The sequence below is a fragment of the Cervus canadensis genome, chromosome 1, assembly GCF_019320065.1.
Source record: "Cervus canadensis isolate Bull #8, Minnesota chromosome 1, ASM1932006v1, whole genome shotgun sequence".
Classification (NCBI taxonomy): Eukaryota; Metazoa; Chordata; class Mammalia; order Artiodactyla; family Cervidae; genus Cervus; species Cervus canadensis.
In genome coordinates, this window is record NC_057386.1 from 19,312,725 (window position 1) to 19,330,250 (window position 17,526).

Consider the following 17,526-nt stretch of genomic DNA (forward strand, 5'->3'; position numbering starts at 1 on the left):
AAATTTAAGCAGCAAATAGGGAAGTTGCCCTGAAACAACATGCATAGGACTTCCCTGGTGGTCTACTGGTTAAGAATCCACCTGCCAATTAGGGGACACAGGTATGACCCCTGGTCTGGGAAGAACCTGTGTGCTGTGAAGCACTACGCTGGCGCTCCACAACAAGAGAAGCCACTGCAGCGAGAAGCCTGTGCACCGTGATGAACAGCAGCCCCCGCTCACTATACTGGTGAAAGCCTGTGCAGCATCGATGAGCCAGTGCAGCCAAATATAAATAAATAGCACAACAACAAAATCAAAAAGAAACTGCACCAAGTAACAACCAGGGTTAAGCACTGAGGGACACACAAACAAGGCCCCAGAAGACTAGGCCCAATATAAGCATACTGATATGTTTGGGGGGAGGGGAGAAGCTGGCCTTTCCAGGTTTCTGGAGGATCCACCAGCTGTGAACAGGCCCTTCCAATGCTCACCTCTTGCTGGCAGGTGAGATCATCACCTCTGCTTGAGCTGATCATGCTCTTTTCACTGTTATCCGGGCTCTCTGTGGAGGGGAAAGGATCCACTATGATGCTGCACCAGACCCGAGGCCCGAACTGCTGGCCTTTGTGAGAAAGACGCCAATGGGAAGTGTATGTTCCCTCCAAGGTTGGGGCAATGAACTCCACAGACACAACTCCCACATGGCCAGCCTTTAGGCAGGGAACCAAAACATCCTTCTTTTCGGTAGAAGCCAAAGTCAGGTTTCCCCACATGAACTTGAGCTGAAAAGAACAGTAACAGGAGAAAGAAAGTTTGTCAGTTAAACACCCTGCCATCTCAGTCACTTCACATTCACACTTTGTGGGGAAAACTACCTTTGTGTCTGTGCTCCACTTGACATTTCCTGTATTTTTCATCCTCCAGTGTTTGATAAACTTGGTTCCTGGCTGGAGGTGAGTCCCATCAGGCAAATTCTCATCCACAAACGCGGCACTGAGTGTCGGCATAACTGGGGCACAGGGTTGCAGAGGGAGCCTGGACAAAAGTTTAGATTTTAATTACTTGTGTTGGGTGTGATGTATTCTGAATATCCAATATGTGGTTCAATATGCAGACCATGACCCTGGAGGGCATACTAGTGCATCTGCTTTATAATGGGAATTCCCTTACAGTCCAGTGGTTAGAATTGTTGCTTTCACTGCTGAGGGCCTGGGTCTGATCCCTGGTCTGGGAACTAAGACCCCACAAGCTTCATGTGGTGCAGCCAAAAAACCCTCCAACAAGAACAAACTATTAACATTTTTTAAGAAAACAAGTTGACCCAAGGAATTCCCTGGCAGTCTAGTGGTTAGGACTCCGTGCTTCCACTGTAGGGAGTACGGGTCTGATCACTGGTCAGTGGACTAAGATCCTACCTGCCACTGAAAGAATAAAACAAGGGGACCTGACTCCTAAGTTAAAAAACTATGGTGAGGATAACTGAAAGGGTCCATAAATACCACAACTAGAGAGTTGGGCTCTTAAAACATTTGCTCCTTTTGCTTCAAATCCAGACTGCCTCCAGTGAAGAGAGATCACACCAGTTTCTGAACCTTACTGGTTTCTGTTTTTCTGAAGAAGGCAACAAAGTAAGCGTCAAAGATAACTAGCAAACCACCCTTTAGGAACACTAAGATCAGAAAATGGGAAGTTTTAAGGGTTTGAGTGCTAGGAGTTAGCTATAATAAATAAGACAGAATTTGGTTTAAGTTCCAGTTTTAGAGGGCTGGACCTAAAGCTCTGGCTCCCGCCCTGGCCCTGGGCTTACATCGGGGTGTTTGACTGCAGCAGGCTCTCGGGTCGGCCCAAAGGAGACTTGGGGCTCTGCAGCCCATGAAGCGAATTCCATAGATGAATCTTCCTGTGGAGTTTAAGCTGCTTTTTAAGTTCCTTGACCTCTGCTTTACGCTGTTTCTTCTCAGCCCGCAATCTTTGCTTTTCTGCTTTAAGAAAGTTCTTATCAACTTGCTTCTGGAGCCTGTGAGATTAAAAAAAAAAAAAAGTCTTAAAAAACAAATCTCACAAATAAACCTTGAAGCTATTCTGAGCCACCTGTGGTCTTCATCAGCGTCTGCTTCTAGTTTAGCTTCTTAATTTCTTTCTGCAGTTCTGGTTTCCATCTCATTAGCTCCAGATAATTATCCTGTCACTGCACATCAACTGGAAAGGAGCTGGAACTAAGGAGACTCTTTGGTCTTTTTTTTTGGCTGTGCCACATGGCTCGTGGGAGCTCAGTTCTTCAACCAGGGATCAAACCTGTGTTCCCTGCAATGGATGCGCAGAGTCCTAACCACTGGATGGACCATAAGGGAAGTCTCAGAAGACTATTTAGTTTTGTGATCCCACCCTGTCACCAAAACCAAAAAGCCAACCAGAGAACAAACACCCCATATATATATATGGTTTTACCTGGCCTGTTCCAGAGCAGCAGGAAGGCGAGGAGTAGACAACCTCGAGTGAGAAAACGGTTCAGAGGAACCCATAACTGGTCTCCGCAACTTCAGCAGGACATGGTTGGAGTCATGGGCATACGGCCCTGATTCACAATCTTCGCAGATATTGTAGGATGGGCAGAGGCTGTGAGGAAAGGAATGGCACAGTGGGAAGTACCTAAGGTCACGAGATACGGACCCAGACTTCCATATGTTTGCTCTATCACCACTGAGGTGGGAACCTGAGCATGCCACCCACACATGCCATGTCTCAATCCTCGAGAATGAAATGAAGATATTAACACTTCACCTATACCTATTTCAAAGGACACTCTATGGGAGGAAAGATATGAAAGAGTTGGGAATAGGGAGACAACCTTTGGGGATCCAATTTCGTTTTGGGGAACTTAATTTTGTCTGGCTCTCTCAATTCAAATGTATACCTGAACACAGCAATCTAATGACTCACTCTTCAAATAGTTATTTTCTCTTGTGGGTGAAGAGTAGCTTGTTTTCAATACAGAGCTGCTGTGTCTGATGCTCAGAGTAAGTACACCCTTTACCCCCCAGAATATTAGAACCTCCCGCTCTGTGGTCTACTAAGGGGTGTTCATTCCCAAGCTACTGCTTTACCTGCACTGGTAGCGCACACCCACGATACTCCTTTGGCAGCTGCTGCAAGCAATATGCCAGCTGAACTGGTTTTCTGGCAAAAACAGTGTCTCCTCTGAAACAGGCATTGAAACTTCTGAGGGACATGAACCTAAGGATGGATTCTGGAGGACAAGCTTCTCGTGTAATTTCTGTTCAAGCTTTTCAACCGTTTCTTTAACCACTTGTTCTCTGAACTAGAATACAGAAAAGGTGGTGTTGGGGGGTGGGGGGGATTCTCTCAGTTCCAAGACTGGAAAAAGGCATGAAAATATAAAATAAACCTGAAACCTCACCATCTCTGGTATAAGAACACAATAATCAAATAGATAAAGAATGAATGGACAGAAACATAGCCAAAAAAAGGTCTAATCCTTCCACAGCTAAAGTGGCTTCAAAGCAAATATCAAGAAGCCCTTTGATGAGTAAATTTCTAACACTTCCTTCTCAAGCACAGAAATTTGTCTCTTTCCCTTACATCCTTAAACTCCCCCCTTTTCTAGTACATCACTGCAAAAGCCAGGAACTTTCTTGACTGGAAAGTTTGGAAGTTGGAAAGTTGTAGTTTGGAAATTACTAGCTACCATTCTTTGTTCACCTGTACCAGAGGCAGCAGCCCTCTGGAGCTAGCTTTCTATTTCTTCAACAATCCATCTTTGCCAACACTGCTGCTAAACCCAAGCTGGAAAAAACACTCACTGTCTCTAGGTAGCTTGTGAACCAGTCAGGGGGCTTGTCTTGAGGCTGGTCTGGATTACGTGGAGCAGGTGGAAGCTGCTGCAAGTAAACACAAATCCAAGATACTTTTTTCCTTCTGTTTAAAGTAATTGTCCTACAATGTATTATTTTGAGGTTTCTTTTGTCAAATAATATTAACGTATAGCTTTAAAAAGTGAGCATGAAAAAGTGTAAGAAAAATGTCACCCTATTCATGGTCCTCTCCAGAAGTAACCACTGTTACCAGTTCAAAAAGTCAGACAGAGATGGTCACAATTAACTCCCAAACCTCTGAAGAACAGCTCAAATCTTAGACCAGAGACAATGAAACACAGGTCAGAAAAATCATAGACAGGTCGTTCCCTTTGTACCTGTGTTGCAGGATCCTCTGGGGTCTTCATGTCTGACCCCAAGACTCTCACCAGTGAAGAATAATGTGCAAGTGGCTTCTTTCCTGTCCTAGCAACTGGTCGTTTTTCTGTTCCAATAGGGGGTAGGGCTTCCTCGACAACACGATAGCCTTCATGGACTTGCATCTGCAATTGGTTTCCCTGCTTAACTGCCATCTGAGAGCAGAAGTTATGAAATAAAAACAATATTATGTGATTCTTTTCCTAAATAAAAATTCAAAGACACAAAAATAGAAAGGGTACGGGAACATTTGCTGGAAAATATCACGATTTATGCTTCTTTGTATATCTGTAGTATTTTTTTAATATTCTTTCATCTTAGAGAGAGGTAAACTGTCTGCTGATTTCCAAGACTATACCTATTCCTCAAAATGGTTTCTTTCATTTTGGGGAGTGGGGGAAGCGTTTTTTCAAACTTTTTTATTATGAAAAATTTCAAACATACACAAAAGTAGGAGTAGTGTGATAAATCCCCAAGGATTCATGCTTTTCTAAATTAAGTCAAATGACAAATATGCTAATACTCAGCCTGCTGCTTCTTTGCCAAGAATGTTAACTAGGAATAGTTTTGTTAAAAAACAAAGTTTTTAGTGTAGCTCTTCATTAGGTGAGATGTTTTAATTAATTGGGTTGTTTGATTTTTAAAAATTTAAGTGTGATTGACATAACATTAGTTTCAGGTGGACAACATGATGATCTGACATTGGTATACATTGTGAAATGATCACCACCTTTGTCCAGTTACAATCTGTTAACTGGTTTATAACGTAGGACTCCATTTACAGATTCTAGTCTCAACTTTACAAAAGTCAGTTCTAAGACTCAGAAAAGTTAAACTTACGTCCCATAGTTAAGTCTTTACCTTCCCACTAAGAACAGTATTTTGGGAAGCATGCTTAAGTGGTCACCTCTTTTTGAAAAGAATCTTCTCAAACACTCTTACTATTTTTTTTTTCAAACACTCTTATTTTTAAAAACTACTTCAAGGAACATTTGAGGTTTCAAGAAGGTACTCTAGCATCCAAGGAGAGATTAACGGTCAAGTCTGTGGGGTTCTAGCTCCTCCCACTTGTTATCCAGTGACAAGAACTGTTCTTTCTTTATCTATTTTCACACAGTAGACGCCTTAAGATTCCACTTAGAAACAGCATTCTGTGGCCAAAACATCTGAAAGCTCTTATCTAGGTCAGGGATCAGCAAAATTTCTTTTTTTCTTTAATTGAAGTATAGCGTATTTACAATGACTCAGGTCAGGTGTAGAGCAAAGTGATTGCTATACATACACACATACACTTTTTCAAGTTTCTTGTCCATAATAAGTTATTATAAGACACTGAATACAGTTCCAGGTTCTATACAGGAGGTTCTTGTTCAACAAACCTTCTTAAAGGGCCACATAATAAATATTTTAGGCTTCTGGGCCATTCAATTTCTCCTACAACTACTCAACTCCGTCACTGTGGCACAAAGGTAGCCAGAGACAAAACATGATCAATGGGCATGACTGTGTTCTAATAAAACTTTAAATATGCAGCCAGGGTGAGGTCAGCCGCAAGGTGGTGAATAAGGATTTTTGGGACATATGGCAAATGAGTTTTACCGGTAGGATTCAGAAATAAGACCCTGAAACAGAGAACGTGGTGACCTAACTACCAATCATCTGTAGGCCTCTGTGGGGAAAGTTCACAAGGAAAGCTCCCTTCCTAGCAAGGGAAAACTTTACATTTTGAAGAAACTAAAAAGTCAGCAACGTAGTAAGAAATTGCTATGGCAGGAGATGAAGGCTTAAACCTCACAGGAATCTCAATTCGCAGATTTATATACTGATCATTTGAAACACCGCTAATTAGCTAAAGAGGAAAGATTCAGGAAGCAACCTAGAAAAGTTACCAGTCCTTATCAGAACTAGAAGTTGACCATCCACTGTCAGAAGAATGAGTAGATCAACATTTGCTAGAACAATGTAATACTGGTCAGGCTTTGTCTGAACTCTGAGCTTTGAGCAGTCTCAGCCAGAAGAACAATGTAGCATAAGAGTAAACTCTCCTGCTATTCCAAAGAAAAATATTAATAAAAAGAAAACATCATACCAAAAAACACAGAAGAGGGGCTTCCCTGGTACAATGGATAAGAATCCGCCTGCCAATGCACAGGACACAGGTTCAATCCCTGGTCCGGGAAGATCCCACATGCCATGGGGCAACTAAGCCTGTGTGCCACAACTACCATGCCCACATCCTAGAGCCTGTGCACTGCAACGAGAGAAGCCACTGCACTGAGAAGCCTGCGCAACCAAGAGTAGCCCCCTGAAAACAGAGACAGCCCCCATGCAGCAACAAAACCCCAGTGCAACCAAAAATTAAAAAAAGCACAGGAAGAATGTGAACAAGTACAAGATAACTGTGCTATTAAAGAATAAGAATTTGGGGAATTCCCTGGTGGTCCAGTGGCTAAGACTCTGCGCTCCTGATACAGGGGGGCTGGGTTCGATCCCTGGTCAGGGAACTAGATCCCACATGCCACAACTAAGACTCTATGCAGCCAAATGAATAAAAATAAATGTTTAAAAAAAAAAAAAAGAATAAGAATTTGGAGGAAATGAGAAGAAGCTCTAAGGCTTTACTAAAAAGGCCAGTATCATCTTTTTTTTTTTGGCTGCACCATGCAGCTTATAGGATCTTAGTTCCCTAACCAGATAACCTGTGCCTTCCATGGTAAAAGCTCGGAGTCCTAACCACTGGACCACTGGTGGAAAGGATTAAGTTATCTGTTGGCTACTGAGTTCGGGTATATACTATCCCTCCTAACACTGAACTAAATTTGTCAACAGAAACTGAGATTCTTAAGCTATACTGAAAATAAAATGTTCAAATACTGTTTTTGTAAAAAGAAATTATATCTAAATAGTCTACATGATTCCTTTTCTTCCCTTCACTTTTCATTTTTGTCCAAGCTGCAGGGCATGTGGGATCTCAGTTCCCCATCCAGGGATTGAACATGTGCCCCCTCCTTTAGAAGTGTGGAGGCTTAACCACTGGACCTTCAGAAAGTCCCTCCTTTCTTTTTTAAACTGAGGTGTGGTTGATTTATAATACTATATGCTTTCAGGTATATAACCTAGTAACTCATAATTTTTAAAGATCATATTCCATTTATAGTTATGATAAAATATGATATGGCTGAATTCTCCATTCCTTGTAGCTTATTTATTTTATATATTAATAGTTTGTACCTCTAAATCCTCTACTCATTTCTTGTCCTTCCCTACTGGTAACCATTAGTTTGTTTTCTGTATTGGTGAGTTTGTTTCTTTTTTGTTATATTCACATTTTACTTTTTAGATTCCACATATATGATAACATACAGTATTTGCCTTTCTCTTCTGATCTATTTCACAAAGCTACATCCATATTGTTGTAACTGGCAAAACTTCATTCTTTTTTATGGCTGACTAGTATTCCTGGACTTCCCTGGTGGTTCAGTGTTATCCACCTGCCGATGCAGAGGAGATGTTCGTTCGACCCCTGGGTCGGGAAGATCCCTTGGAGGAAATGGCAACCCACTCCAGTATTCTTGCCTGGGAAATCTAACGGACAGAGGAGCCTGAAAGGTTATAATCCACGGGGTTGCGAAAGAGTCAGACATGACTTAGTAACTAAACAACAACTAACTGTATGGGTGTGTGTACACATCTTTATCCGTTCATCTGTTGACGGACACTTAGGTTGCTTCCATATCTAGACTACTATAAATAATGCTGCTGAGAACATTGGGTGCATACATCTTTTCAAATTAGCATCTTCATTTCCTTTGGATATATATTCAGGAGTAAAATTGCTAGGTCATACAGTAGCTGTATTTTTAGTTTCTTGAGGAACATCCAAACTGTTTTTCACAGTGGCCACATCAAATTTACATACCCACCAATAGTGTACAAGTGTTCTCTTTTCTCCACAGCCCTGCCATCATTTGTTATTTGTGACCTTCCTGATGATAGCCATTTTGACAGGCGTGAGGTGATCTGTTTCTTATTTATTTACCTCTGAAGTAAGGCTGGCCTGGAGAACTGAAAGAACCTTTTAATTGAGTGAGGTATAATACTTTTATCATTTAAATTCAGATGAAATACAGTGTCCAGAAAAAATTTTAAATATTATATATATATATATATTTAGAAAAGGCAGAGGAACCAGAGATCAAATTGCCAACATCTGTTGGATCATCGAAAAAGCAAGCGAGTTCCAAAAAAACATCTACTTCTGCTTTACTGACTACACCAAACCTTTGACTGTGTGGATCACAACAAACTGTGGAAAATTCTTAAAGAGATAGGAATAGCAGACCACCTGACCTGCCTCCTGAGAAATCTTTATGCAGGTCAAGAAGCAACAGTTAGAACGGATATGGAACAACAGAGAAATTGGGAAAGGAGTACGTCAAGGTGACGTACACTGTCACCCTGCTTATTTAACTTATATGCAAAGTATATCATGCAAAATGCTGGGCTGGATGAAGCATAAGCTGGAATCACGATTGCCGGGAGAAGTATCAATAACCTCAGATATGCAGATGACACCACCCTTATGGCAGAAAGTGAAGAAGAACTAAACAGCCTCTTGATGAAAGTGAAAGAGAGTGAGAAAGTTGGCTTAAAACTCAACATTCAGAAAGCTAAGGTAATGGAATCTAGTTCCATCACTTCATGGCAAACAGATGGGGAAACAATAGAAACAGTGAGAGACTTTATTTTTTTGGGTTCCAAAATCACTGCAGATGGTGACTACAGCCATAAAATTAAAAGATGCTTGCTCCTTGGAAGAAAAGCTATGACCAACCTAGACAGCATATTAAAAAGCAGAGACATTACTTTGCTGACAAAGGTCTGTGTAGTCAATGGTTTTTCCAGTAGTCATGTATAGATTTGAGAGTTGGACCATAAAGAAAGCTGAGCACTGAAGAATTGATGCTTTTGAACTGTGGTGCTGGAGAAGACTCTTGAAGAGTCCCTTGGACTGCAAGGAGATCCAACCAGTCAATCTTAAAGGAAATCAGTCCAGAATATTCATTGGAAGGACTGATGCCAAAGCTGAAACTCCAATACTTTGACCACCTGATGTGAAGAACTGACTCACTGGAAAAGACTCCGATGCTGGGAAAGATTGAAGGCAGGAGGCGAAGGGATGACAGAGGATGAGATGGTTGGATGGCATCACTGACTCGATGGACATGAGTTTGAGTAAGCTCCGGGAGTTGGTGATGGACAGGGAAGCCTGGAGTGCTACAGTCCACGGGGTCACAAAGCATTGGACATGGCTGAGCAACTGAAGTGATGAGCGCACGCGTGCACACACATGGGCGCGCACGTACACACACACACGCACGCCCACACACACAGAGTCAGCTTACCAGGTATAGTTCGTCAACTCCTATTCTAGGCCAGAAACCAAGAAGCTTTTTCTAAAACACTTGGTAGAGTCTGTGAAAAAAATTGCTCAAGAAATAACTATAATGAAACTGTGTCAAAATATAAATGTGGGATTTTAAGTATTATATAGTAATTATGTAAAAACTATGCATATAAAAGAAGTCTTGCTTCCTAGGGCAAGACAGGCTTATATAAACTGTAGACTCCTGATATCTAAGATTTCTGACTGAATGGGTAAAATAGTGAACGTGGGAAAGTTAGTGGAATTCTCAAGTTTTAAAAAGACTTTGTGAAACTACTGTAGCTTCTGAGAATTGGGAAACTGAAAAGCTGGAAGGGTTGAAGAACAATAAAGGGGTGTTAGGGAACATCATATGAGAACAGCTTAAAATCAAAGAGCAAACAGGAAGATTGCATGAACTGGGGCAGAGAAAAATTACGAAGCATGAGAAATTCTTAACACAGATGGATATTGCAACTACAAGAAACCAGGAGAGGACATGGATATCTAAAACCAATAGACTGGCTGGGAAATAAAGATTTCTCAGTAAAAAAAAAAAAAAAAAAAACAACAAGAAAAAATTGGCTAAATTTTTGAAACCAGTGGCACCCAGAACAGCAGTTTTGACCAAAAACTGGAAAGGGTAAATTCAGCTACTGATTTTAAACAAAAATCTTGCTTTTCCCTTCTTCTCTCCCTAGACCAAAAGTGATTATGGAAAATGACTTAATCTGGACTAGAAGTTCAAAAAGGATAGTCAATGAAAGGCCAGCTTAGCACACCTTAAATAAGTGACCTTGAGGAATGCTCTAATTGATCACTGACAAACAAGAAGTTATTTGTAACTGCATGGTTACACCTTAAATTCTTCCACATTATAGTGTAATATTCTACAGGGAACAAAGTGAAGGAAGGAGATGAAAAGTGTGAACCAGAAAGCATCAATCCAGAGTTTTCTGAATTCTGAAATGCCAGGATGGTGGCTTCAAGATCAGCAATGAGATGTCATGATCATCAGAAAGAATCTTTACATTAGGATGTACCTTTTGCTGCATGGTATGCCAAACTCAACCCAGTCTCCCTAAAAATGGGTTTTGCTGTGTTTACAGTCATTAGTTTCTCCCCATGGCTAATGGAATTCAGGCTCAAGTTTTAGTCCATAAATATTTTTTAAATTATTTGAAAATAAGATGAAATAATCATTACCTTAAGTGCTTCTTCATATTCTCCTAAAAGGACAAAAATACATACTGTGATATTTTAACCAGCCCAAAAGATTCAATTAAGCACAGTAAATTCTTACTTTTAAAAATTCTTAGTTTACAATTGTTATACACAAATAGCTACTACCTTTTAGCTGACAAACTCCCTTCTCATGCCGTCACAAATAGAAGCTACTTGCAGATTAGTTCTCCCCCTTAAATCCTTCTCTCTTTGCTACCAAAGCCTTCCACTTACAAAAACTCAATCCAGTTCCCTTACACTAGGCTTTATGAAGCTCAGGACTCAAGGAAGTTCAAGGATAATGGTAATACTATCATTTCAGCCAGTTAAAAATATAACATTGTTCCTATGGAAAATACACCCATGTTCTGAACAACAATCTTATTTATACATGGACTTTAACATATACACCAAGTCAAGGAAAAAAGCAATACCAGGATAACAAGTTAAATGTGTTGAACTGGGAAATGTATTTTCAAAAGATTAGTATCTTAAATATAAGAGAATCTCTCATTAAAGAGGTCCTTTGGGTCCAATCAAGGTGCCAACCTACACACAAAAACTGCTAAAAAATAAAGATTTGCCAAGAATCTAATGCCCCTGGGTAAATGAGTGCATTTATCCCAAATTCTACTCTTATACTGCACAAGATTTGAGTGTAAATGGAAAGACCAACGCCCATAACCAGATTAAGATTTTTAAATAAAGCTCAATAGGTTTTCTTAGGGACTTACCTTGACTGTTGATGGATACCTGTGAGGAAAAAGCAACAGTGAATTATAAACTTCTCATCAACTGAGCAATTCAGCATATTCAGTCTCACAGGACAGATGCAAAATCTCAGGTTAGGGGTCCCACTTTTCCAGTACCTGAACTAACTGTGAATAATTAATTTTATTGTTTAACTATCACATCTACCTTTATTTCAGGTACACTGAGAAGCAGCATGGTATAGTGGCTAGGAGCCTGGGCTCTGAAGCCAGAAAGTATGAAGTATGTATATCAGAGGGTATGAGTGGTACCCTACTCTACTACTTCCAAGCTTTTGCTCCTATGGGCAAGGTTACTGAAACTCTCTGTGCCTCAGTTTCCTCATGAGTAAAACAGAGATGATGATAATAGTGTATACACACATAGTACTGTTGTTCAGCTTGTGATATAGTTGAACAAAAGATCACCTGTAGTTTTAAAAGTTATCTCTCAGATTTTCTTCTTCAACGCTGCTTTCCTATTTCTCAACTCCATTTCAGATGCCACAACTTGGCTTAGAACATGCAATTATCAAATATATTTAAACTCCTACACAAATGAGATAAACAGTATTCTGATATTTTTGAACACCATATCCCTCTTGAGAAATAAGATCCTTATTCTGGATACGTGGTCATGGGTACTATAATATACTTTACCTCTTCATTTTCCTCATCCAAGTATTTTATTTGAATAGTGTTCAGATCAAATGAAACTTTTACCTGCAAATAAAATGTGCACACTATATGATCAAGTTATCAAAAAGGCAGGTTGCAATAGAAATCATAATATAAAGGATGGATAGGGACTGCCCTGGTGGTCCAGTGGCTAAGATTCCATGCTCCCAATGTAGGGGACCTGGGTTCGATCCCTGGTCAAGGAACTAGATCCCACATGCCACAACTAAGAGTACATACAGGGCTGTTAACACTGATCACTCCCAAAGAGGTTGAAATAGTGGATGAAGGGTGAGGGGAGTGGAGGGATATTAATCTTTTCATTATATATGTTTGGATTGTTTCATTTCTTATAACAGGCACATAATATACTTTTATAATTTAATATTTACCATAAAGAAAAAAGGCAAGTTGTCAGCTCATTTAACTAATAGGAAAAGAAAGATAGCTGTTTTTGATTTTCAGATCATTTGACAAACAAGATCTAACTTTCTGGATAACCATCTGTCCAGGCAGTATAAATAAATAGAAAGAAATCTTTCCTGGAAGACAGAGGACTAGATCAGATCATCTTTTGAGGTCTCTCCACCATGTCTTACCATAACATATAACCTGGTAAAAGCACGTTTTTAACCAAAGAGTTTCATTAGACAAATAGTTACACAGGAAGTAAAACATTCACTATCGCAAATCAAACAAAAACGGAACAAAGGGCAAACCTAGAGGAGGAAAGGCACTACCAATAACAACAAAAGGAACAGAATGAGCTGCTGTGTGAACATGTGTGGCAGCTTTCCTGCTCAACTCTGAGACACTCATCCTCCCGACCTACCAATAAAAGCAACTGATCAGATCTTGAGACAAACAAAGATCTTTGTATCTTTGGTGGTTCAAAACCCACAATAACCTATCTGCTCTCAATCAAGAGAACCTTAACCTGAGGCCTGGTTAGGGTGGGGCCCACGCCAATTCATTCCTTAGGCTGTATCTACAAGGAAAGAATTTCTAAGTCCTATTTCACTTAAAAAAATAATTTTACCTTTCCTTTCTAAACTCTTCAAGACGAATTTGTTTCCTCTACCAGGTACATCTGTATGAACACCAAACCCTTGACAAAAATTATTTTCCAAAAGGCTCAGAAATGGTAAATATGACAGACTTTACAGCTAAGAAGCATGGCTAAAAATAACTACTTTGGGGGAAAATATCCCTGCTTAAAGGACGGAGAAACAAAACAAAATAACACTCACCATAGCTTCCACATCAGCCCAAGTTGTATTTTCTGGGTCAGAAACTAGAAAGCTTTGAGTTTCATTTCTAAAAGTCACATTTAGTGTAACCTGTGGTTCCATGTTGTGGGGCTAGAGAAGACAGGGTGGGTGAGGGAGAGAAAACACATTAGACAGGGTTCTGTAAACTATACAAACATTCAGTCAGCTAATATCTGTGAGGACCTAATATAGGCTGGACTAGGACACAGCAGTGGATGAGAAGATAATGTCCCTGCTCTTCTGCTATTTACAGTCTAGTAGGTGGTTTAAATGGACATGAGTTTGAGTAAACTCCGGGAGTTGGTGAGGGACAGGGAAGCCTGGTGTGCTGTGATTCATGGGGTCGCAAAGAGTTGGACACGACTGAGCGACTGAACTGAACTGAGGTGGTTTAAAACAAATCTCACTTCCATATGTTTGCAAAGAGAATGTAAATTTTGGTCACATTCATAGAAATCATCTAACATTTGTAAAATCCTTTGGATTTTATGAACTTTATGATGACTGCTTAATTAAACAGACACCTGCTGTTACATTCTACTAGTAGGATACCAAGATGAGTAAGAGTAGGACTCTACCTTGGGGAATTTATATTCCTAAAACTTGAAGGAGATGTTCTAATAAATTTCTCTTGGAAAAGATGCCTTTTCCTAAACTGAGCAACCTAGGTTCTGTATTAGATCTATTTTAACAATTTAGAGGCTGAAACACTAGCCAAGAAACTACACAAGTGTAGCATTCAACACCCTTTATTCAAGTTCATTTTTTTTTGGGGGGGGGCAGTCTACTTTTTTCTTTTATGGAGAATTTCAAATATACATAAAAGTGGAGAATATTGATGATCTAACTATAACGATCAACTCAAAGTTACCCTCATTTCATCTATACTCTTCCATCCCCCCAATATGGATTGACTATAGTCAACTAATGTTTAAAATATAACTATTAATGGGAAAATTTAAACCTTTACAAAAGAAAACAGATTAATATACAATGAACCCTGAAAGACCCATCGACTGTCTTCATAATTACCATCAACTCAGGACTAATCTTGTTATAGCAATGCCTTTCCCTACCGGATTATTATTGTTGTTTTTATTTCTTGGCCACATCATGCCACATGCAGGATCTTAGTTCCCCAACTGGGGATCAAACCTCTGTCCCCTGCATTGGGAGTGTGGAGTCTTAACCACTGGACTGCTAGGGAAGTCGTTCTACTGCATTATTTGACAGCCATCATTTTATCCATGAAATAATTGAGGGTTTTACCTCTCAAAGGTAAGAATTTTACTTACAAATTGTTAGATTGTTTTTTATGACTTTACAAAAAGTTTAAATCTAAGTTGTAATGTAAAAGAACAGCCTTTTCATGTTTCATGTTTTTTTAAAAACATATTCATTAATGAATCCTGACTAAGCATCTACAGATTCAGATTCTGCTCCAGGCACAGACACTGCAGAGGACCAAGATTAAGTCTCAGGAGTTTACAGTGAAGAAGGGAGGGAGCACAGTGGTTCAGAAGAGCTGGATTCCAGACAGCTCTGGCACATTACTAGCCATATAAGTGTGAGCAGGTCATTTAAACTCTGAGCTTCAGTTTCTGAACCTGTAAAATAAGCCTGAGATCCCTGTTTTGCTAACCTCACAACACTATCATAAGGATTAAGTAAAAATGTGTATGCTGGTTCTTTGAAAACAGTACTTAAACATGAAAGTTATTATTATATAAATCAGCCTTTAGAACCTCACATAGTGCTGTTTTCCACAGTATAATGAACTGCCCTGTGAAACAATACAACTGTGAGACTGTCATTAAAAAGGACCCTGAACTCTCTGAGAATCAGGGATTTGAGGGGTTTTTTTGGTAAATCCAAATACAAACATCTCCCAACTTTTTCCATTCTCTGTCTCCACCTAGGGCCAAGAGCATTATCAAAATAGTTTCTGGCACCAATCCTGCTGACATCCAGTATCTCATTCACACAGAATGCAATTCTTGGGGTCCTTAAAATTTGGACAAAACTCCTGTCAATGACCCAGAATCATGGGCAAAAAAATCGGGGCGATTGACTAATTCACTCTGCCAAAATTCGATCTTCTAAAACACATTCTCAGTTTTCAACTTCTGAGAAACACACTTCCACACTTTTGAGAATCCAAAAGGAAGCTAACCTTCCCTCTTTCTCAAATTACACAACTGGAAATAAGTTTAGATATGTTGGAACTCATCCAGCTGGCTGACTAGGGAGGTGAAAACAGGAAGTGGGAGATTCTAGTTTAGCTGGACTATAGCCAGGTCTTCATAAAGAGTTGCCTATTTATTTGCCTTGGATGTGAAATTCTTTCAGCAAGAGTATTGTTTTGAACTTGTGAAAATACCAAAGCTGTGGTTAGTGTCCTCTGTCACTGTAGTTAGTCAAGTCGGGTAGCTGGGGCCTAGGCTTTCATCTTTCATTAACTGGATTATATTAAATTCATGTTCTGGCTCAGCTTCCCCTGGCACAAGTCAGCTTTTCCTTTAAGTCGATTTTTCCAGGATCTCAAACATCCCTTTAATGAAGTTGACCTGGAACCTGAGCTTTGATTACTGTCTCCACCTGAGGCCTATCCTGGAGTTAAAATGTGACCTGAAAGCTGTGTGTTCAATAAAAAGGAAAAACGGTGCCCTTCCAATACCAGAGGTCCCTGAACAAGAAGACTTCCTTATGAGGTTCCCCAAAAGTGGGATGAGGGGGAGTGAGGAGGCTGTGTGGGCAATGTCATCTTTTTTTTTCCTTGCAGACTTCATCCTAGTCTTCCAGTTATCGTTTCCTAGCACTCCTTGTCCCCAAGAGAGTGTCACCACCCCCTGAGAACTCTCTCGTTTCCTTTGCCCAGGCCTTTTTTGTCCTGGGGAGTATTGGGGTCCTTCACCAGAAGCTAGGCGTTCTGAACCACGGACCCTCCGTCCCTCCTGTGGTATCCGCCCCCTCGGCCCCTCAGAACACGAACGGATCTCCCATCAGGTCACTGAAAGATAGGTTGTCCAAGTCACGGAAGAAGTCGCCCTTCTCCTTTGGAGGCTTCCTCCCATAAACTTCCCCAAGTCCTCTCGGTGAGACGTGACACCACCCCTAGGTAACCGCAGTTGTTTCCTTACCAGCTTCCCGCCCCCGGGGGGCGCCTGCCGGAGGCCAATGCAAGAACCGTTCGCTGCCAGCTCCGCTGCTATTCCTGCGGGGTGAATCTAACATGGCGGACAGAGACAGGGCCTAGTCCCCAGGTTCTCTGAGTTTTCGACAAGATGATTGGTTCTTACCAAGTGTCCTTCAAAACTACAGCCCCACTGATTGGTCGAAGATAAGTTGGCGGGGGCGGGGCAGGAGGAGCTTGACCCTCACAACAATAACAAACACGGGGCAAAGGGGCGGAACTGCGAGTGCGCAGCCGTGGGCCGGGGCCCCGGATGATTTCCCCTTCCCAGGTAAAAAACGGGCCCGTTGCATTTCTTTAGGTCACCGACCTTAGAGGACGACTTGCTGGAGACTCGCAGGGCTGGATGGGGACTGTAGTCTTACTAGGACTTGTAGGTTCTTTAGCCTATTATCCACTCTCGACATACGAAAACATAACACTCCAGTCCATATCTGTTGACATGCATAAGCGCGCGGAGCTCTTCAGTTTATCAACTGAGTTGTCGTTAGACTCGTGTCTGCCTCCCGTATCGGAAGTTCCTCTCCATAAGACTACAGTTTCCAAGGAACACTGTGGCCAAGGCCTTTCGATCCGCAATGCATGCTGGAAATCGTAGTTTTTCCCTCACAACCCTATTATTTACCTAAACTTGACACTCCCATTGCGGCGGAAAGGGTGAGGGTGCTGGGCCTCTTCCTGCGACTGTTTTAGGCACTATCATGAGCTCATATTCGGGCTCCAGGGAGCGATCTCGACGTTAGTACGGCAATCA

The 17,526-nt window shown here is 40.9% G+C and overlaps 1 protein-coding gene across 6 annotated transcripts in view; it reads right to left on the bottom strand.

Moving 5' to 3' along the window:
- NBR1 (NBR1 autophagy cargo receptor) overlaps window positions 1-17,525 on the bottom strand; it is a 28,769-nt gene extending 11,244 nt beyond the window's left edge. For 2 of the 6 annotated variants that reach the window (XM_043467661.1, XM_043467658.1), the window contains exons 1-12: window positions 16,720-17,061; window positions 13,559-13,669; window positions 12,291-12,353; window positions 11,616-11,634; window positions 10,864-10,886; window positions 4,193-4,387; window positions 3,804-3,881; window positions 3,087-3,301; window positions 2,431-2,598; window positions 1,790-1,999; window positions 858-1,017; window positions 474-764 (exon numbers count right to left, since the gene is read on the bottom strand). In XM_043467661.1, coding sequence (XP_043323596.1) covers window positions 474-764; window positions 858-1,017; window positions 1,790-1,999; window positions 2,431-2,598; window positions 3,087-3,301; window positions 3,804-3,881; window positions 4,193-4,387; window positions 10,864-10,886; window positions 11,616-11,634; window positions 12,291-12,353; window positions 13,559-13,660 — 1,524 coding nt within the window. In that variant the 5' untranslated portion in view covers window positions 13,661-13,669; window positions 16,720-17,061. Of the gene's footprint in view, window positions 1-473; window positions 765-857; window positions 1,018-1,789; window positions 2,000-2,430; window positions 2,599-3,086; window positions 3,302-3,803; window positions 3,882-4,192; window positions 4,388-10,863; window positions 10,887-11,615; window positions 11,635-12,290; window positions 12,354-13,558; window positions 13,670-16,719; window positions 17,063-17,082 lie in introns of those variants that run through there. The other 4 variants (XM_043467659.1, XM_043467660.1, XM_043467662.1 and 1 more) reach the window with 4 other exon arrangements.
- Between the last annotated feature and the right edge of the window lies 1 nt (window position 17,526).